The following is a 22,633-nucleotide window of genomic DNA, read 5'->3' as shown; positions in this document are numbered from 1 at the left end:
TCTTTGTTGTTCTCACTCTTCTTTGGTTCAAGTCTTTCTTTTCTTATAAACTTATAAAAACTATCAAGGAGCCAACCCTGTCACAATTATTCATAAATGTCTGTTGAATAAGTCCATGAATCAATGGAACGAAGGAATGTCATTTTTCTTTATTTATAATTTTAAGAAAAATTCATGTGACTTCATATTGGTCACCAACATGATTAGAATTCATGTCAAAGCAATTCAACTTGTGAGAACAACTTGGAAAACAAAACTTATCTCAGTATTTCAAATAGAAGATTGGTTAGAAAGGAGGTAGACGGTCTAGAAGAGCAAAAGGAAAAGGAGGGCAATTTAGAGAAGAAGAGGGAAGAGGAGGAGGAAGGCTGGAGGGGAGGGGAAGGGAAGGTAAAGGAGGCAGAAGAAATGGGGAGAGGAGAAGGAGAAAGGGAGGAGGAGATGAGAGGGAGGGTGAGGAGTTGGAGAAGGTGAGAAGAAGGAGGAGAAGGAGAAGGGAGAAAGAAAAGGAGGGAGGAGAGGAAGGAGAAATGCTCAGAGATTAGAAACTGCCAATGAGTATCTTTTCATTTGTCCATTTATCATTTGGATTTCCTTTTTGTGAAGGTGAAATGCCATTCAAATAATTTGCCCATTTTTCTATTGGGTTTCTCTTTTTGTAATGATTTTCAGAAGCTTAGAAGTTCTACATGTATTCATGCTAGCATCTTCTTAGTTAAAAGTTGTGAATCCCTTTTCTCACTCTGTCTTTTAGCTCCTTTTTGTGTCTTGATAAATAGAATTTCTATCTATTTATTAATAGAAGATTTAATTGAAGTAGAATTTATCAATCTTTTTCCTTTATGCTTAATGCTCTGTCTTTCTTGTTTGAGAAATTCTCTCGCTGAGGTAATAAAATATTATTCTATATTATGTTCTAAAAGCTTTATAAGTTTGCCTTTCATATTTAGAAAATGAATCCACCTAAAGTTAGTTTTTGTTTTAGTTGTAGAATTTTGTCTCAGTGTCCCATTCTGGAAAGTAGAAATCACTCCAGGTGCTTCAATAGAGCATTTATTTAGAAAGTCTATTAGAAAACTATTGGAAGGACTGGAGGAGCTAAAAGAAGAAGGAGGGGAGTCTCTAGAGAAGCAAAAGTGAGCAGGAGCTGTTACCCAAATATCAGGAAGCTGCCTGATGCCCCTAGGCTGAAGCCTCTGGTCCATAATCAACAGAGACACTGAAGGTTATGCTGCTACTGCCCACTCTCCTGCTGATGCTGCTGACACCTGCAGCAGCTGGTGATCACCTCCAATTCCTGCCATTGCATTGATGTCATCATTCCAGGAGATGCTGAAGAGAAAAAAAGACATTGGCTGCTCCCATCCTTCTTTCTAGTTTCTATCCAGTGCTTCTCATTGGGAGAACCTCGCAGGAAGCCAGTGTACAAGAGAGTTTAGCACATGGAGAGTGTAGCTTAGAGACAATAGACACTATCTGGTGCTCACATGGATGCCCAGCCTCTATTACTATTTGTTGAAGAGACTCTCCCTTGCCAGCTACCCTGCTGTGCCACCACATCATCCCACATCCTATACATACATGGGTGGATGTGTATCAGGACTCTCTCTCGGGTTCCATTTGTGCATTTTTCTATTTCTGCTTAATCATCATGGCTTTATAATAAATCTTGATATTTGCTTGTTGAAGGCCTCCTACCTTGTTTTACTCCAAGAGTATTTTTGGCTTTCCTTGGCTCCTCCAAAAATGACTTGGAATTTTGATTGAGATTTCTTTGACTCTATAAATTAATTCGGATAGAATTGATGTCTATAGTATTAAATCTTTCACATGATGAACATAATGTATCTCTACATTTATTTAAGCTTTATTTGCTATTTCTCAATAGAGTTTCATAATTTTTCCTGCACACATATTTTAAGTTTACCTGTATGTACTTTAAATTTTTGACGCAATTTTAAATATCTGTTTTAACTACTTTTTCTATTTGTTACTGTTATACAGAAATATAATTGATTTTAATGTTTATTTTATATCCAGTAAAGTTGCTATATGCTTAATTAATTCTAACAGTTTACCACACTTTTAAGTTCTTCAAATAAAAACTTAAAAAGATACGAAAACCTCTTCAATTAAGTCATATTGTTTACCTAACTTCTCAGCTCTTTAATACTATGTATGTGAATTAAAATATTTGGGGGCCAGCCGGGTGGTGCAGTGGTTAAGTGTGCACATTCTGCTTCTCTGAGGCCCGTGATTTGCTGGTTCAGATCCAGGGTGCAGACATGGCACCCCATGCTGTGGTAGGCGTCCCACATATAAAGTAGAGGAAGATGGGCGCGGATGTTAGCTCAGGGCCAGGCTTCCTCAGCAAAAAGAGGAGGATTGGCAGCAGATGTTAGCTCAGGGCTAATCTTCCTCAAAAAAAAAAAATTGATAAAAGCTTATCTACTTTTGTCATTGTTGTTTTCGTTGGTAGGGTTAATTTGAATGACCTAGTCTGGCTTTACTGGAAATAAAGTTTTTGATATTTTATTTAAGTAACTATTTTTATGAATGGTAAGCACTTGAGATGACATAGTTTTACAGTCACGCCTGGCTTAATGACAGGGATACGTTCTGAGAAATGCGTCGTTAGGTGATTTCATCCTTGTGCAAACATCATAGAGTGTACTTACACAAACCTAGATGGTATAGCCTACTCCACAGCTAGGCTAAATTGTGCTAATCTTATGGAACAACAGTCGTATATGTAGTCCATCGTTGACCACACGTCGTTAGGTGGGGCGTGATTGTATTCAGAAATTCCATTTTCCGTTCTATTTTGGTGTGTATAGAAACATCACCACTCTATTATCTGCTGAAGTTCTTTTTTTTATTCAGTAGAATAAAACACGTTTTTAACAGAGTATTATGCCATGCTATTTTACTGGACTTTAATTTATTCTATTTTATTCTCTGTTTCCACCTGTCTCTTCCTAATCTCTCAATCTCCGTGGTGTCAATATACTCTCCTGATTTTAGGATATATGTTATGTCTATTAAATACCAACAATTGAGATATTTTAAAGCTATTATATTCTGAACTACCACTGAGCATAATAGAAGTCACAGATGTGTCCTTATCCATTGGTAGGAAAAGCCCGATTGGATTTTATATTTCTTCCTTATCAACTTTTTTATTTCTCCTGTTTCACTTACATTTAGTGCTGATACAATTTTATTTGTCCTAATATGTTTTTGACATTTTATTCCTTTAGTTTATTTCCTGAAGTATATCCGCAATCTCTCAATGTAATTTTATCTTGCATCTGAGATCTTTAATTATCTCAAGAAATTGAGATCTTTAGAAAGAGAAATGCATCACCAAGAAATACCCTAGAAAATTTTATTTTGACTAAAGTTTATTTTCAAGAATATGGTGTGTTCCTTAAAGAAGTACTAAAAGAATACAAATACAGTTAGCTCACTGTTACCATTCAGCTATCCATAGCCAACATTAAAAACACCTGTCAGAGCTATTCATTAGTTGTCATGTTATGATAAATCCAGAAAGTAATTCTTAGTTAGTAACTTCTTCTGACATACCTTCTCTTCAGCTTGTTCTTAATCCATTCTCACATCAGACACGACATTGACATCGTGAGAGATGATGGACTAGCTGTGATCATTTACTGAAGCTTCTGAATTAAAAGTAATAACACCCTGCAGAGAGAGACAGAACATGTTTCATCTAGATTAAGATGTATCATAAAAAAGCCCTAAGAATAGGGGCTGGCCCCGTGGCCGAGTGGTTAAGTTCGCGCGCTCCGCTGCAGGCGGCCCAGTGTTTCGTCGGTTCGAATCCTGGGCGCGGACATGGCACTGCTCGTCAGACCACGCTGAGGCAGCGTCCCACATGCCACAACTAGAGGAACCCACAACGAAGAATACACAACTATGTACCGGGGGGCTTTGGGGAGAAAAAGGAAAAAATAAAATCTTTAAAAAAAAAAAAAAAGCCCTAAGAATATCTTCAATACTTCAGAGAAGCTTTGATCTTCTTTGAAAGATTGTTTGATTGAATCATCTCCTAAAATAAATGGTTGTGTGTGCAAAATCATAAGCATGCAACATCGGATGCCAGTGACTCACTACTGTCGATTGTTTATTGTGCTTCTCTTAAGCCTCTCGGTTCTATTGCCCGAAGTAATTAACTTAATCTTTTTTTTTTAAGATTTTCACCTGAGCTAACAACTGTTGCCAATCTTCTTTTTTTTCCTGCTTTTTCTCCCCAAATCCCACCAGTATATAGTTGCATATTTTAGTTGTTGGTCCTTCTAGTTGTGGCATGTGGGGTGCCGTCTCAGCATAGCCTCATGAGTGGTACCATGTCTGTGCCCAGGATCCGAACTGGTGAAACCCTGGGCCACCGAAGCTGAGCACGTGAACTTAACCACTGGGCCATGGGCCGGCCCCCTAACTTAATCTTTATTTGTCTAATAAAAGGAATCCATTCTTCAAGTTTCTGGGCCAATTTCCAGTATTTAAAGGCCATTTTTACTTATTAGAAACAGTAAAATAATTTTACTAATTTATTTACTACTTACTAAAATACCAAATTATAGCACAATTTGCTCATTTATGATTGAAATTCCATCTACTTTAGTTGAATTTTCAACATCAATGAACTGTAACTGATTTGTTCTCATTGATATTTGCACCTGAAATTAACTACAATGTCCAACACAAGGGAAAGGTTAGCTGGAATCACGAATGCATTGGCTTGACTGTATTTTCTTCCTAAATTTCCTCAAGGTATGTATTCATTGAGACAAGTGTCTTCTCTTGATTGAACCCTTCATCATTTCCATCTATAGGAATTGTGAGGAGATGGGGGTGGCAATTTCTTACAATGGTGATGTGGCATCCAAGAAGCATCAAAATTTCTTCCCAAAATTATTAGAGTGAATTTCAATAAATTTCAATGGATGAACATATGAAATTAAAGTTTGGGTTAAGTTTAATTTACCAAACTACTCTGTCTCGGTGTTCTATGATTATTTGAAGGGGAATTAACTTATTTGGGCTATTTATTATACTTTCTTAAATTCAGGGTGTGTTTTAATCTCCTATACTAAAAATACATGGGAAAATAAGGAGCATGTCTTCTCCGAGTGAGACTTATTGTCCCTATAACCACTTACAAATATATCTCAAAAATTTCCACTTCACAATAACAGAATGTCTTAATTCCTCCCAATCAACGGAGTAAAATTAAATAGCCATTTCTGTTCTCTCTCTCAGTCAGTGGTTCTCAATGGTGGGTGATTTTGCACCACCCAGGGAAAAATATACAATGTCTGAAGACATCTTTGGTTGTCACAAGTGGAGATGAGGTGCTACCTAGATACCAGAGTAGAGCCACGGATGCTGCTAAACATTCTATGAGGAACAAGACAGTCCCATTAGTCCCAACGACATATCATTTGAGCCAAGGTTGAAAAATCCTGCTCTAGGTTCTTCAGCAGTATGTTGAGCAGATTGAAGGCCACTGAATTACTGCAAGCTATTAATAAGTTCCATTGCTTTAAGGAGAGGTTAGTATGTTGAAGAAATTATCCAATAGGAGTATAATTTAGCTAGTTTTCAATGTAATACTGGGAGAAGGGGCAGGAAGTATGTTTTCATCATCTGTGTCACAGCAGATGGTCTCCTCCTGCTAGTCAAATATTCACAGGAGATTTCCAAGTAGAGAAGACATCCAAAGTGGCAGAATAATATTGAAATCTAGGTCTGTGTGGACCTAAGGCTATGTACTTTGGAAATTCTTGTTGCTATACCTTGTTCGTTAAGTGTTTTCATTTAGGGGAGTTCCCTGCCTATGGTGACTAGACAGTTTTCCTAGTCCTTATTTTCTTATTTTCTTCTCTCATAGTTTAAGTACAAGTCAAGATTAACAGCTGTTCTGTTAAACAGGTTCACTACCAAATCTTATGCTACACATATGCAGGAAAGAACATACTAAAAGTATGGCAATAGAAGTAAACATAATACTTTTTAAACAAAAATGGGATCTCGTCAAGATGGTGGCATAAGCAAATTCTGAACTCATCTCCTCCCATGAACACAAACACAAATAGTTACAACTATTTTTGGAAAAATTACCCTGGAGAGAAAACTGAAAACTGGATAAAAAGAACACCCACAACAAGGGACAGTCCTGATTAAGGCAGAAGAGGCAGAAATTCCTGCAGGAGAGGAAAAAAGCCACCTTTAGGAACAGCGGAGCTTCTCAGCTGGCCAGGCGGGAGCCACCCTAAGGTACGCAGCCCTCCTTGGAGGAGGGAGGTCCGGAGCAGGGTCCAATATGGCTATAAGCATCCTGCAGACTCAGCCCAACTGAGACAAAGGTCTTACTGTCTGGCTTCGCTGGATATTAACTACAGCGAGGATATACCCAGAAAAGCTATCGGCTGAAAGCCAAAAAGACCCGGGTCTTAAAGGGCTCATGCACAAACTCACTCATTGCAGCAACCTAAAATCACCAGAGAGAGGGCTGACAGTGCTTTGGTGAAAGGAGACTCATCTGGTGGGCTCTGGGGGAATCTTGGTGAGAGGAGGAACCTCTCCTGAGACTGAGACCTTGGTGGGGGTCATTGTTCTGACCTGGTCCAGGCATACTGACACAGACCCTGGTGGGAGCCATTGAGGTTCTTCCCTTCGCCTGTTAGCCCAGGGGTCTGCCACATCCACTAGAGCACAGATTCAATCCAGTGCACCAGGGCAGGCAGCCTGCCATAGGGACCAGCCCCACCTAACAGCAAGCTCTCAGGCTACATTTCAGCTTGTATTGACTGGGTGCCTTGATCCTCTACAGGCAGGCAAGTGTGTCTGGCTTTGTGAGACAGGGCCTGTGTGAGGACAAGGTGAACTGTGGGGGGCATTGGTGGAGAGGTGGAGGCCTCTGCAGTGTGGTGTCAGGTTATACTGCAGGGGATTGGGAAGTGTGCATGGACCAGGACTGTGTTGATGGTGTGTGTGGTCCTGTGGGGAGTGAGGCTTATATTATCAGCAGTAGAAGACCTGTGCTTCACAAATAGCCATAAAAAGGATCAGCCTCACCTTCCAAAGCCTGAAACAATTGAGTTCTCCCATGCCTAGGGCCAGCCCTACTAAGCTGGACTCCTAAGAGAACTGAAAACAGCCTTGTAGGCCTGAGGCCTATAGCAACTGTCAGCCCCTGAACCTAGCAACCAGCTACATTGGGTACCTACCCAATTAATAAGAAAATGCAATAAAGTGTGCTGATAGACTTTGTAGCCAACAGCGCAGAGGATCCCCAAACTGGATTTAAAACATCTGGCCAGGGAAGGAAAGACTAGACTCCCTGGGTACCTGCAGTAAGAGCAACCCTGCCACAGCAGAAAGACACAAGTAGCCCACAAAGGGGTCACTCCTGGATCATTGGACTGGTGATGAGAGGGAAGCACACTGCTGGGCCTTATAAGGCATCACATACATAAGGCCACTTCTCCAAGATCAGGAGACATAGCTGACTCACCCAATACAAAGAAAGAAAGACAGAGAAAGAAGCATAATCAGGAGACAAAGGAATACTTTCCAAGCAAGGAAATAGGACAAAACCCCAGAAAAAGGACTAAATGAAACAGAAACAAGTGACCTACTCAACAAAGAGTTCAAAAACAAAATATCATAAGGGTGCTCACAGATATTGGGAGAAGACTGGATGAACACAGTGAGCTTATCAACAAAGAACTGGAAAATATATATATAAAAAAAGCCAATCAGAAATGAAGAATACAATAATGGAAATGAAAACTTTGCTGGAGGGACTCAATAGCAGAGTAGAGGATGCAGAGGAATGGATGAGTGAGCTAGATGAAAGACTAGAGGAAATCACCCAAGCTGAACAGAAAAAAGAATTAGACAGAATGAGAATAGTCTAAGGAAATTCTGGGACAATATCAAGCATGCTAACATTTGGATTATAGGTGTCCCAGAAGGAGAAGAGAGAAACAAAGGGGCAAAAAGTTTATTTGAAGAAATAATAGATGTAAATTTTCATAACCTAAGGAAGGAAACAGACATCCAAGTACAGGAAGCACAGAGAGCTCCAAACAAGATAAGCCCAAAGAGGCCCACACCAAGACATATTATAATTAAAATGTCCAAAATTAATCATAAAGAGAGAATCCTGAAAGCAGCAAGAGAAAGACCACAAGTGACATATAAAGGAAAGCCCATAAGGCTGTCAGCAGTCTTCTCAGCTGAGACACTACAGGTGAGAAAAGAATGGCATGAGGTATTTGAAATGCTAAAAGGAAAAACCTACATGCAAGAATATTCTATCCATCAAGGCTGTCATTCAGAATGGAAGGAGAGATAAAGAGCTTCCAAGACAAGCAAATATTAGAGGAGTTTATCACCAAGAAACCAGTTCTACAAGAAATGCTGAAGGGACTTATTTAAGTGGGAAAGCAATGACAGCAAATAGAGATTTAAAAAATTATCCAAAAAAAAAAAAACCTAACAAAAAACCCAGGCAAGAAAATCACTTGTAAAGGTAAAAATATAGTAAGGGTAGCAGAGCAACTACCTGTGAAGATAATACAAAGGTTAAAGGACAAATGTACTAAAATCACCTATTTCAATGATAAGAGGATAATGGATAGACACACACTAAACAAGAGACTATATACGATTTCAAAAACATAAAATGTGGGAGGAGGGGAGTGAAAAAGTAGAGCTTTTAGAAAGAGGTCAAGCGAGAGTCTATCAACACGATATAAACTGCTATATACATAGAATATTAAATAGGATCCTCATGGTAATCACAAACCAGAAACCTATAATAAGTAAGCAAAAAAGTAAGACAAAAGAAATCAAACATATTACTAAAGATAGCCATAAAACCACAAGGGAAGAGAGCAAGAGAAAAAGAAAGGAACAGAGAAGAACTACTAAAACACCCAGAAAAAAAGTAACAAAATGACGATAAATACATATTTATCAATAGCTACTTTAAATGTCAATGAACTAAATGCTCCAATCAAATGCCGTAGGGTGGCCACTTGGATAAAAAAGACAAGACTCATGTATATGCTGCATACAGGAGGCATACTTCAGACCTAAAGACACTCACAAACTGAAAGTGAAAGGATGGAAAAAGATATTCCATGCAAATGGAGAAGAAAAGAGAGCAGGGGTAGCAATATTTATATCAGACAAAATAGACTTTAAAACAAAAACTGTAACAAGAGACAAAGGTGGGCACTACATAATGATAAAAGGGAAAAATCCAACAAAAAAATATAACACTTGTAAATATCTATGCACCCAACATAGGAGCACCTAAATATATAAAGCAATTATTAACAGACATAAAGAGAGAAATAGACAGTAACACAATAATAGTAGGGGACTTTAACACTCCAGTTACACCAATGGATAGATCATCCAAACAGAAGATCAATAAGGAAACACTGGCCTTAAATGACACATTAGGCCAGATGGACTTAGTAGATATGTATAGAACATTCCATCCGAAAACCACAGAATACACATTCTTTTCAAGTGCACATGGAACATTCTCCAGGATGGATCACATATTAGGCCACAAAACAAGTCTCAATAAATTTAAGAAGATCAAAATAATAGTATGCATCTTTTCTGACCACAAAGGTATGAAACTAGAAATCAACTACAGGAAGAAAACAAGAAATGCCACAAAAATGTGGAGATTAAACAAAATGCTACTGAACAATGACGGAGTCAAGGAAGAAATCAAGGGAAAAAGAAATTCCTGGAGACAAATGAAAATGAAAATATGACATGCCAAAATCTGTGAGATACAGGAAAAGTAGTTCTAAGAGGGAAGTTTATAGCAATTCAGGCCTACCTCAACAAAGAAGAAAAATCCAAAATAGACAATCTAAAAGTTCATCTAAAGGTACTGGAAAAAGAACAACAAACAAAGCCCAAAATCAGCAGAAGGAATGAAATAATAAAAATTAGAGAAGAAATAAATGTAATAGAGACTAAAAAAAATAGAAAAAATTAATGAAACCAAGAGCTGCTTCTTTGAAAAGATAAACAAAATTGACAAACCCTTAGCTAGACTCACCAAGAGAAAAAGAGAGGAGGCTCAAATGAATAAAATCAGAAATGAAAGAGGAGAGATTACAACGGACACCTCAGAAATACAAAAGATAAGAGAATACCGTGAAAAGCTATATGCCAAAAAATTGGATACTCCAGCAGAAATGGATAAATTCTTAGAAACAAACAACCTTCCAAAACTGGACCAAGAAGAAGTAGAGAATTTGAATGGACAAATCCCCAGTAAGGAGATCGAAACAGCAATCAAAAACCTCTCCAAGAATAAAAGTCCAGGACCAGATGCATTCCCTGTTGAATTCTACTAAACATTCAAAGAAGATTTAATACCTATCCTTCTCAAACTCTTCCAAAAAATTGAAGAGGAGGGGAGGCTTCCTAACTCATTCTATGAAGCCAACATTATCCTGATACTAAAACCAGACAAGGACAACACAAAAAAAGAAGATTACAGGCCAATATCACTGATGACCATCGATGCAAAAATCCTCAACAGAATACTAGCAAATCGAATACAACAATACATTAAAAAGATCATACATCATGATCAAGTGGGTTTCATTCCAGGGATGCAGAGATGGTTCAACATCCGCAAATTTATCAATGCCATACACCAAATTCACAAAATGAAGAATAAAAATCACATGATCATCTCAACAGATGCAGAGAAAGCATTTGACAAGATACAGCATCCATTTCTGATAAAAACTCCAAATAAAATGGGTATAGAAGGAAAAGACCTCAACATAGTAAAGGCCATATATGACGAACCCACAGCAAATATCATTCTCAATAGAAAAAAACTGAAAGCTATCTCTCTAAGAACAGGAACCAGACAAGGATGCCCACTGTCACCACTCTTATTTAACATAGTATTGGAAGTCCTAGCCACAGCAATCAGGCAAGAAAAAGAAATAAAAGGGATCCATATTGGAAAAGAAGAAGTGAAACTGTCACTCTTTGCAGACGACATGATTTTATATATAGAAAACCCTAAAGAATCCACTAAAAAACTTTTAGAAACAATAAAGGAATACAGCCGAGTCACGGGATACAAAATCAACGTACAAAAATTGGTTGCGTTTCTATACACTAACAATGAAGTAGCAGAAAGAGAAATTAAGAATACAATCCCATTTACAATTGCAACAAAAAGAATAAAATACCTAGGAATAAACTTAACCAAAGAGGTGAAAGATCTGTACACCGAAAATGATAAAACATCGTTGAAAGAATTCGAAGAAGACACTAAGAAATGGAAAGATATTACATGTTCTTGGATTGGAAGAATTCACATCGTGAAAATGTCCATACTTCCTAAAGCAATCTATAGATTCAACGCAATTCCTATCAAAGTTCCAACAACATTTTTCACAGAAATAGAACAAAGGTTCCTAAAATTTATATGGAACAACAAAAGACCCCGAATAGCCAAAGGATTCCTGAGAAAAAAGAACATAGCTGGAGGTATCACACTCCCTGACTTCAAAATATACTACAAAGCCATAGTAACCAAAATAGCATGGTACTGGCACAAAAAACAGACACATAGATCAATGGAACAGAATTGAGAGCACAGAAATAAACCCACACATTTATGGACAGCTAATATTCGACAAGGGAGCCAAGAGCATACGATGGAGAAAGGAAAGTCTCTTCAATAAATGGTGTTGGGAAAACTAGACAGCCACAAGCAAAAGAATGAAAGTAGACCATTCCCTTACACCATGCACAAAAATCAACTCAAAACGGATTAAAGACTTGAATGTAAGACCCAAAACTATGAAACTTCTAGAAGAAAACATAGGCAGTACACTCTTCGACATCATTCTGAGCAGCATATTTTCAAGTACCGTGTCTGACCGGGCAAGGGAAACAAAGGAAAAAAATGAACAAATGGGACTACATCAAACTAAAAAGCTTCTGCACAGAAAAGGAAACCATTAACACAATGAAAAGACAACCTAACAATTGGGAGAAGATATTTGCAAATCATATATCAGATAAGGGGTTAATATCCAAAATATACAAAGAACTCATACATCTCAACAACAACAAAACCAACAACCCAATTAAAAAATGGGCAAAAGATCTGAACAGAGATTTCTCCAAAGAAGATACATGGATGGCCAACAGGCATATGAAAAGATGCTCAACGTCATTAGTTATCAGGGAAATGCAAATCAAAACTACAATGAGGTATCACCTCACTCCTGTCAGCTTGGCTATAATTAACAAGACAGGAAATGACAAGTGTTGGAGAGGATGTGGAGAGAAGGGCACCTTCATACACTTCCAGTGGGAGTGCAAACTGGCACAGCCACTATGGAAAGCATTATAGAGTATCCTCAGAAAATTAAGAATAGATCTACCATATGATCCAGCTGTCCCACTGCTGAGTATTTATCCAAAGAACTTGAAAAGGCAACGGCATAAAGGTACTTGCGTCCCTATGTTCATTGCAGAATTATACACAATAGCCAAGACTTGGAAGCAACCTAGGTGCCCAGCAGGGGACGAATGGATAAAGAAGATGTGGTATTTATACACAATGGACTACTACTCAGCCATAAGAAATGATGAAATCCGGCCATTTGTGACAACATGGATGGTCCTTGAGGGTCTTATGCTGAGTGAAATTAGTCAGAGGAAGAAACTCGAATACCGTATGATCTCACTCGTAAGAAGAAGATAAAAACAATGACAAACAAACACGTAGCAATGGAGATTGGATTGGTGGTTACCATAGAGGAAGGGGGGGGAGGGCAAAAGGGGTGATTAGGCTCACATGTGAGGGGATGGACTATAATTCGTTTTTGGGTGTGAACATGATGTAATGTACACAGAATTTGAAATATATTATGATGTACGTCTGAAAGGTATATAATGTTATAATCCAATGTTACTGAAATTAAAAAATTAAAAATAAAGATAAAAATGTTAAAATAGTTTCAAATAAGGAAATAAGAATAAGATCATATTATTTCTGCTACCTTTCAGGAAATAATTGTGCTATAAATAGGGAAGATATACAAAGCTTCCAGCTACTGACTCAGAAGCTAGTCTCTTTCTGCTTGGAGCTATGCTGACTTCTGCTCTGTATTTTGGTAGTCTGGTTGCCTGTGTCTGAAATCTAATTTTCCTATTGGGAGAATGCTTGATCCCTAAGCCCAATCTCACTAATATCACAATCCTGCCTGTTTGTGTTTATTGATTGTGGCCTCTCTCCTAACTGGATTTACATGCTAACATCTTAGACGCTGCTGTGACCTCTGCTTATTTGTTCTTATCTTTTTTTATGCTTTTAAGCTGATCTTTCTGTCACAAACCCAATTTTTATATCCTCAGTGGCCTTTCCTTGGAGTAATAATCCTCTACACTTACTTTTCTGCTATCTTCACATTTAGTATTTCATGCACAAACATACATATTTCCTATTCATAGTCTACACTGGATCTTTTGCCAATGGAATATTTACTAAAACTGACCAGGTACTGTGTTACAAAAAGCATCGTGATAAATTCCAAAAAGTGGGACTTTTATAAGCCATGGGCTTTGACTATAATAATTCAATTAATGATAATGAATTGAATAATTCCATTAACAAAAATGAACACATTAGAAAAGATTAACTTCTTTAAAATTAAATTCCTGGATTAAAAATAAACAGAAATTTAAATAAATTCAAATTATATAGAAATTAATGAAAATATGAATAATTTTTATGAATATCAATGTGACATAGCTAAATCTTGTACTTAGACCAAAATGTATGACTTTAAAGCTTTAATTAAAAAACAAAGATTGAAACAAATCAGTGAAAATCTTAAGTAATAAGAAATGCACTGAAAATAATACAACTAAAATAATTTTGGAGAACAGACTCAGTAAAGATAAATTCTGAAATTAATGGAATATAAAGTAAAAGAGTAAAAATGAACTCTAAAAATAATAATTCTCCAAAACAGGACAAAGAATGTGAACAGATAATTCATAAAAGAATATATATATTACAAATGTAAATGTAAAAGTCACCACTACTCAGGGAAATATGAATCCAAACAATGAGATATTGTTTTCACCCATAGGTTAGCAAAATATTACAAAAAAATATTTTTAATGAGGCTGAAAGGAAAAGGCTGTATTATACATTGTCAACTCAATGTAAATAGGTAGCAGTAATTGGTGTATCAGATAGAATTTTTCCAAATAAATAAATGATCATATCCTTTTATCCATCAATTCCACTTCTAGGGATCCATCTTCCAGAAATGAATGTATGACTATGCAATCAGTGCTGCCCTTAAATTTGGGTCACAGGGGGCTCTGCTCCTGGTGCTGCCCTTCGGAAGTCTCAGTCCTGCCTGCCTTTCCTTATGCATTGGAGAGTTGTTGGGGTCAAGATGTCATGATGTTGTGGAGCCGTGCTACTTTGTCCCGACCCTGGATCACATTCCATGTACTCAGGATTCAGAATTATCTGCCAAATGATGCAAGTCCGCTTCCAAGTTCTGAATGGGTGTTTTTCCCAGTTTGTTCTCTCTGAGCAACTCTAGGTCCAAGGAGTGGTCACCTGGAGGCTATTTGCAGGTGGAGAGTCTCTAAGAAGAGTGCAGATGGAGTGAATATTAGGCCTAGAGTGTCCACATGTGACTACACAAGGCAACTTGTGTTATAGGACTGTTCCAAGAGTGGACTGAGAAGTGGGGCAGATGGAGGGAAAATGGCCAGGGACCAAGACGTCTGAGAACCGGAAATTTCAAGTTAGCCTTCTAGGTCATTATGGGTATATATTTGTCAAAGTAGGAAGATAGAATTGATTTTATTTAATAACTTATTGGCTTCATTAATAACTTGAAGTATTTAGACATATGATATGTGATCTCCATTTGTACTCTTTCCTCAGGCCAACAAATGTTAGGGGTGGACCTGTATACAATGATACATGTTCCAGACTAGGTTTTGCAGCAATTGTTTTAATTAATAACCTAACTTGCTGATAAAAGAGCCATGGCTAAATAAAACATGGAAGGCATAAACTATAGGAGAATGTAATCATTAAAAATAATTTTAGGTGTATAAGTACTGACTTGGAAAATTGCATGTTAATTGACAAAAATGGTGCAGATCCAATGATTAGTGTGATTGCATCACTGTAAGAGGAAAAACAAGCAAACCATACCTGTACATGCTTGGATAAACACAGAAGGTAGTGTGAATGGTTTCAGACCTACTGTTAATAGTGGCTTCCCAGGAACATTGCCTGGTGGTGAGGTAAAAATCTTTATTTTTTTATTACCAAACCTCTGTATATTTGTTGAAATGTTGTAATAACTATGAATTCTTTTATAATTTTAATAATATATAAAATTCTTAAAAATCAAGTAAGAATGACATTATATGCAAGCAATTTAAAGACACATTGACAAAGAGTATCATTAAATTTTCTTTTTGAATAAGGAAGACAGGGCAGCAGTACACTTCCATTCTCACTATTGTCCTATTGACTCTGGGCCAAGAAACTAAGGATTATGGATACCCTGGTTCTTACGCTGTAGACCTACAGAAATACTCCCTGTTCTCCTTAATTGATTTTGAACAAACATAACTTACTTCATTTTGAGTTTTTCATGGGTAATATTTAAAGCTATTTTCTTCTCAAACAACAGCAATAGGGAGAAAAATCGTTTATTGAATTCCTGGGGTTTTGTTGTTGTTGAAAGACTAATCTTCACTGGTTTTCGTGGTGATTTTACACCTTTCTTGCTCCTCTTCTCCTTGCTCTCTCCAATCTCAGCAGGTGACTTTATTTCATTGTCTTTAAGAAAGTAGAAGCCTGCCAGTGGGAGCTCCAAAAGGTGTTCTATCAGCAACCCACAAAGGTAACGGTGGCTCCAGTCCTCTTCTCCCACACTAACTACAGGGAAGTCCTTCCTCCTACCCGAGACTAGTCATTCCACTGGTGCCCTGAGTCAGGGTGATCCTTTATTCCCTTCAAAAAGACTTTTCTCTCTCACGTATTTCCTCTCATTTTTGCATTATTGTATTTTCTCTAATGGATTGTCTTCATTACACAAATAGGATCACAACCTACAATCTTAAAGATGGTAGCCCCATCTTCAGCCTTTTCATGCCCTCCCAGTTCTTTTCTCCATTTCCCCACTCCATTTGTTCTGTCAGTTTCATAGTCATGCTTCTTGAAAGTATTGTCTACTCACCTATTTCTACTTCCCCAACCTGCATTCACTTCTCAACTCACCTCCTTCTGGCCTCTGGTACCATCGTTCCTCTGAAAGTGCTTGTGTCAAGGTTACAAACTAACTCTCTGTTGCCAGATCCAAAGAACCCCTTTATGGCCTTATCTTTCTTAACTGTTTAGCAGCATTTGACACAGTTCACCACTCAGTTCTCCTTGAAGTATATATTTTTTCTTTTGATTTTCTTTCTCTCTCTCTGACAATTCCTTTTCCATCCCCTTTGTTAATTTATCTTCCCTCACCTGACATCTAAGTGTTGAAGTTTTCTGTTGCTAAGTTCCTTGGTGCTGTTTTTGGAGCTGCTTTTTATTCTACATTTACTCTCCCTGGTCAATTTTGTCTATCTGCATTTCTTTTAAGTGATATTTATATGTTAATGTGTCCTAAATTTGGATCTCCAGCACAAACTTCTATTTGTGAGGTCAATTTAGTATTTAACAGCTTCACTTGATGTCAAAGACACCTCATTCTTAAGTACCTAAGACTGAACTGCTCTCTCCACCTCTTCCCTTATTTCTACTCCAGTATTACACCCTAGGAATCAGCATAATCGTCCACTGTGCTCTACAAGTGAGAAACCAGAGTCTTCCCTGATCTTACCTCAGTCCTAGCAATTGTTTTCTATCTTCATTGCCACAATGCAAGGTAACTATCTCCCTTCATAAGAAACATTCGAATAGCTTCCCAATTGGTTCCCAACTTTCCTCTAACTCTCTCCAATCTATTTTCCAAATAGCAGCCTAAGTGCTCTTTTGAAAGCAAAATTAGATCATATTACCTCCTGCTTAAAGGTCTTTGGTGGTTTCTCATTATACTGAAAGCAATGTCCATATCACCTCTGGTGACCTCCAGGCCCTGAATAGTAGCACCCTTTCAACCTCTGCAGCATAATCTCCCTCCTCCACCTTGCTTACTGTGCTCAAGCTTAAATAGCCTCCTTTCAGTTCATTACGCATGCACCTTCCTGTCTTAGGGGCAGCACAAAGCTGTTCTTTTTGCTGGAAATGCTCTCCCTGTAAATTCTCACATGACTTCTCATCGCTCCATTCTCACTTTAAATGGTACATCCTTGAGGTAGTTCTGTCCATTCTCCCTTACTAATTTGGTATTTAGCATTCTTCTTAGTTTGTATTCACATAATTACTTACATGTTCAAATGTTGTTATCTCTTTCCCTCACTAGATTTAAGATTCATGTCTGTATCATTCATCACTGTGTAAATAGTGTCCAACAGTGCCCTACTAAAAGAAGGTGGTTCACGAGTACTCATTGACTGATGAATGTAAGATGAGATAGTTAACAGTACTCAGGGGAAGTGTCATACATGTATGAAAGATCTCCACAGTCTTTTATAAATAATGCCTCATTAGAATAGTTATTAAATGCCTTTTATAAACACTGTAGTCCAATTGACAAAATATAGTCACTTGGAAAACATGAAGGAAAAAAATCTAAACAATTTTAGACCCCATTATGCAGCTCAATGAATTATTTCCAGGGCTATTCTGTTCTCCTGGCTATCCACCTTAGATTATAAAGAAGCAAAGAGTACTCTGGACTGAAGTTGCTTCCTGTGGCCTCTGGAAATGGGGACAAAATTATTATGGCATGTATGAAGCTGTTCTTCCCTTAACTCCCTCCTGCTCTACCTTGTCTTGGTTTCCTCTTCCCCTCTTTTCCTCAAATTGGAGACTAGTCAAAGAAATACTCCTTCCAATGTTCATAACAATAGAGCATGTTCGTAGGTCAGATTTAGAACAAGGAGGACATCAGTGATAGAGGAGAAGAAATGGCAGAAAGAAAACATATTTGAATATTGTTTCAAAGAGACTTGGAGACTCACTAGATATAAAAGGTAAAGGAGAGAGAATGGTTAAGGATGGTCATAAGTGTTCCAACTTGAGCCGCCAGGAGAACGTCAGAGAGGCTGAAACGCAGAGCTGTAGGTGCTCAGTGTTGAACACCTAACATCTGCTTAATATGGACTCTTTGATTGCATGTTATTTAGGTTTACTGAAATGACATTGAACTCTCACTGTAGTTGTTACATCGGGAAAGAAAGTCAGGGGCATAAATGGCGATGTGCCAAATGAACTCTTAACATAGGAAGTAAAAATGAGCCTGACTGTCAGGTGGAAAGAAAATTTTATAATTTAGACATGACACCAAAATTACATTCATGGGGACAGAGAATAAGAGGAAGCTTCATCTCTCATGTATATTTAATAATGCAATGATATCATGTGGCTTATCTTGATGAAAATTGTTTCATTAAATGTGAGCTTTATTTTAGGGGAAATATTCAGAAACAAAACCGTTTTGACAAAATTCGAAATGCTTTTTCTTAGGAATGTTATAATCTAGTTTTTAGATTTAGATAAAAGTCAAAAGAAAACTGAAAAACAGTCTACTGATATAGAATCTTCAGCAATGGCAGGAAGCTTCAGTCATGAGAACTCAGTTCCTTTCATTATTGCAGCTTTAGGAATTATCACTGTCATATCCATTTTTCTATATTATTTCAACCTCTGGCTCACAGGAAATGTTACGATTTGTCTGTCTTGCCAGTAGACACAGTCCATCAGTAATTTAAAACTAGCGAAGGAGAAATTTTTAAATATCACGAATCTTCCACTTTCAATAATTCATTACTTCTAAAATAAAATCTCCATTTATGTTTTATTATATGAAACAGTGGATTTATGTGAGATATGAATATCCTGTTATAAAAATGTATAATCTATGGTTGAATTCATGTGTCAAAGATCTCTGTCTCAAGTGACTCAGATTACATTCTTGGAATTTATTACATTTCTCTTAGCTTAAGCCCTAAACTTTGAGCAATTGCATGCTGTCCTTTTGCAAGTATTTGAAGATCAAACCACCAAGGAAGTTTTAATGCCCAAGATTATATCTAACTCTATGTAAAGCCATGTCTGGCTTCCTTGACAATGACAGTGGGTTGCTCTCTGCAGTCCTTTCTTCCCACCTTGATTTTTGTTTCTGAAATCCTTGGTATGGTCTTGGATTTATTTAGAGCTAGGGTAACCGCACATTCCCAGTTTGTCCTAGAAGTTTCTGTTTACACATCTTGTCTGGCATCCTGTTTAGTTAGCGCTTGTTTTTATTCTCAAAAGTGTCCCAGTTTGTCTGATAAGATATATGGTCACCTGGTTGGTAGCTGAGTAGGTAAATATGGAATCCCTTGCTGAGTTCTTTTCTTCCCAAATGCTTATTTCCCTCATGTTGCCAAATGTATGGTTTTTAAATCTCTGATCTGCTCTTTCCATTTTCCAGGGGCTGGGGGCCATATCCACTGAAGTTGAGGTTTTTAGATCTGAGAGTTGATTTGGAAAATTTTCACCTAAGGCAACCAGTGAGGTGAAAAATGAAGAAACTAAAGCTAAAATTGTGCAGGAGAGCTAAGTCAAAAGTCAACAGAATAGTCTTAAGACATAAAAAACCAAAGCTCTACTGAAGCTAGAGTCTACACTCCAGAATTTGGTCCCAGAGAAGAAAACAAATGCAAAATAGATGGAGTTTTCCATGGTTTTTGACTGGAAGGAGTGCTGTGTTTGAGCCCTCTTTTTAATTGACCCTAAAAGTATGTCACTCAGGGCTTCATTTTTACTCAAAAGGCAGGGAGTATTTCTGTGGTCTTTGTTTTAATTGCATCATCTCCCTGATAACTACAAGTCTTCTTTACAAGCCTACAGATCTTCCCTTCCTATAAAACTTTCTAAGTGGATCTTATTTTCCAAAGTCTTCTGCTGTATGTTTGTTTAAGTTATAATTTATTTTATCTCATTGACTATATATATATATGTAAGTCACTAAGCATAGCCCACACTATGTGGCTCTGTTTAGAGGGAAGATAAACTCCATTTCCTCAAGAAGAATATCTACATACATTATTTAGGATTCTTCTGCATGGGACTTTGCCTATTCTCCCTCTTTACTTATTCAAACATTTATTTATATCAGTGTAAACTCATGGATATTTACCTTATAGTTGAGGATACAATCCAATACTACTTTAATTACCTTCTTGCTCAAATTAGTTCAGCTTGGACATTGGAGGCTCTTTCAGTTGGCTCTGTGTCTCCTTGACATACTGCTGTCATAGTGGTTTTTGACATTTCATTGCTTCCTGGCACCTTATAGTCAGGTTCATCTTGTTTCTCTCCATCTGTCTTCAGCACTGATATCCTTTACTGCTCAGAGGAGCACTGCTTTATTTTTTTAATTGGAGAATGGTATTAGAGATCAAGATCTGGATGCTGGGTGTTTATATTACTAATGAGGTGTCATTTGTTCTAAGCCCACTCAGCAGACAGATGTAGGAAATATATGTGTATATACTAAACAGTGAACAAACATGTCTAAAATTATTTCTGTGTTTATCTGTACCTCTACTCAGCTAAACATGAGTTGATATTAATGTCTTTGACTAATCCAATACTATACTGTTCATTCTAGTCTTTACTCTTTCTTTTCTTTAACCTCCTCCTTCAGTAGTCAGAAACCTTTGTTCTTATTCTTAAAAGAATTTTTTTGCAGACTGTAGACTCTAGGCTGACAGTTTTTTCATTCAATACAGTCATTGAATTTCCAGGTTTCCAGGATGGGATAACAGTCTTACTTGGGGGCAATGTTTCAGGCTACTAATTGTAACCCTTTGTGATCTGGCACAGGGAGAACCCCAGGGCCTTCAAGCATATCAATAAGCACACTCTGCCAGGGTACTGCTGGAGAAATAAGAAGTCATGGATGACCCAGCTCCTCTCCCAAGATGTCCTCCTGATTTACTATGCTAGCAAAATAGAGAAGTACTGTTTGGAGAATAACATACCTTTCAAGATTTTGCTTATTGTTGATAATGAACCCAAGCATCGTCCTTTTATTGGCAATCTTCATCCCAACATCAAAGCAGTGTTTCTTCCTCCAAACACCACCTCTTTTATCCAACCAATGGAACAAGGAGTTATAGCAGCTTTTAAGGCCTGCCACCTGAGAAGGACTTTTGCCCAGGCTACTGCTGCAAATAAGGAAGACACTGAAGCAATTCTGGAAGAATTACAACATACATGACTGCATCAAGAACCTTGCTTGGGGGGCTGGCCTGGTGGCGGAGCAGTTAAGTTCACATATTCCACTTTGGTTGCCTGGTTTAGTTCAGATCCTGGGTGCAGACCTACACATTGCTTATCAAGCCATGCTGTGACAGGCATGCCACATATAAAGTAGAGGAAGATGGGCACAGATCTTAGCTCAGGGCCATTCTTCCTCAGCAAAAAGAGAAGGATTGGTGGCTGATGTTAGCTCAGGGCTAATCTTCCTCAAAAAATAAAAAAAGGGCCTTGCTTGGGCTTGAGGTGATGTTACCAAGAAGAGTACGAATGGCATCTGGAAGAAGACACTCAAGAGGTTTGTCCATGACTTCAAAGGATTTGCCAAGGATGAGGAGGTTGCAAAAATCAACAATGTTGTGCTTGAGATGGCAAATAACTTTAACCTCGGTGTGGATAAGGATGACATTGAGGAGATCCTAGTGGTGGTTCCTGAGGAACTGACTAATGAGTTGTTGGAACTGGAACAGGAATGCATAGCTGAGGAAGAGGCAAGAGGAAAGGAAAGTACAGGAGAAAAAAGAATTTCCAAGAAAATTCAGAATGAAGGATTTAGCAGAAGTTTTTTCAGACCTCAACAAGTTCCTCAAAAAGTTTGAAAACATGGACCCTGATACTGAAATATTTTCATTAATAGAGTGGAATGTTCATGGTGCATTATTTGCTTACAAGCAAATCTAGGATAAAAAAAAAAAGAAACAAACAAACCAAGCAAACCATCACAGACACGTTTCTGAAAATAGTGACATCTCCTGAAGAAGAGCCTCAGGTAGTTCCTTCGGGAGGTGTTCCAGAAGAAGGCATTGTTATCACAGGAGATAACAGCTCCGTGGACGTTAGTGCCCCTGAAGAACTTTCAGTGGGGCAACATGTGGAGGTGGAAGACAGTGATATTGATGATCTGATGTTGTGTAGGCCTAGGCTAATGTGTGTGTTTGTGTTTTAGTTTTTAACAAAAAAGTTTAAAAAGTAAAAAAAAAAAATAAAATTAACAATAGATAGAAGCTTATAGAATAAGGATATAAAGAAAGAAAATATTTTTGTAGAGCTGTACTATGTGTTCATGTTTTAAGCTTTGTTGTTACAAAAGAGTCAAAAAGTTTCAAAAACTTGTTTATACAGTAAAAA

General features: G+C 37.6%; 1 protein-coding gene across 1 annotated transcript in view; it reads left to right on the top strand.

Moving 5' to 3' along the window:
• Window positions 1-21,788, top strand: part of LOC139041791 (tigger transposable element-derived protein 1-like) — a 173,976-nt gene extending 152,188 nt beyond the window's left edge. The window contains exon 4 of the mRNA XM_070496399.1: window positions 21,071-21,788. Coding sequence (XP_070352500.1) covers window positions 21,071-21,467 — 397 coding nt within the window. The 3' untranslated portion in view covers window positions 21,468-21,788. The remainder of the gene's footprint in view (window positions 1-21,070) is intronic.
• Window positions 21,789-22,633: the final 845 nt, after the last annotated feature.

Source organism: Equus asinus, chromosome 24, assembly GCF_041296235.1.
Source record: "Equus asinus isolate D_3611 breed Donkey chromosome 24, EquAss-T2T_v2, whole genome shotgun sequence".
NCBI classification, from domain to species: Eukaryota; Metazoa; Chordata; class Mammalia; order Perissodactyla; family Equidae; genus Equus; species Equus asinus.
The sequence above is the reverse complement of the archived record's forward strand: the minus strand, read 5'-3'. Positions and strand labels throughout refer to the sequence as shown.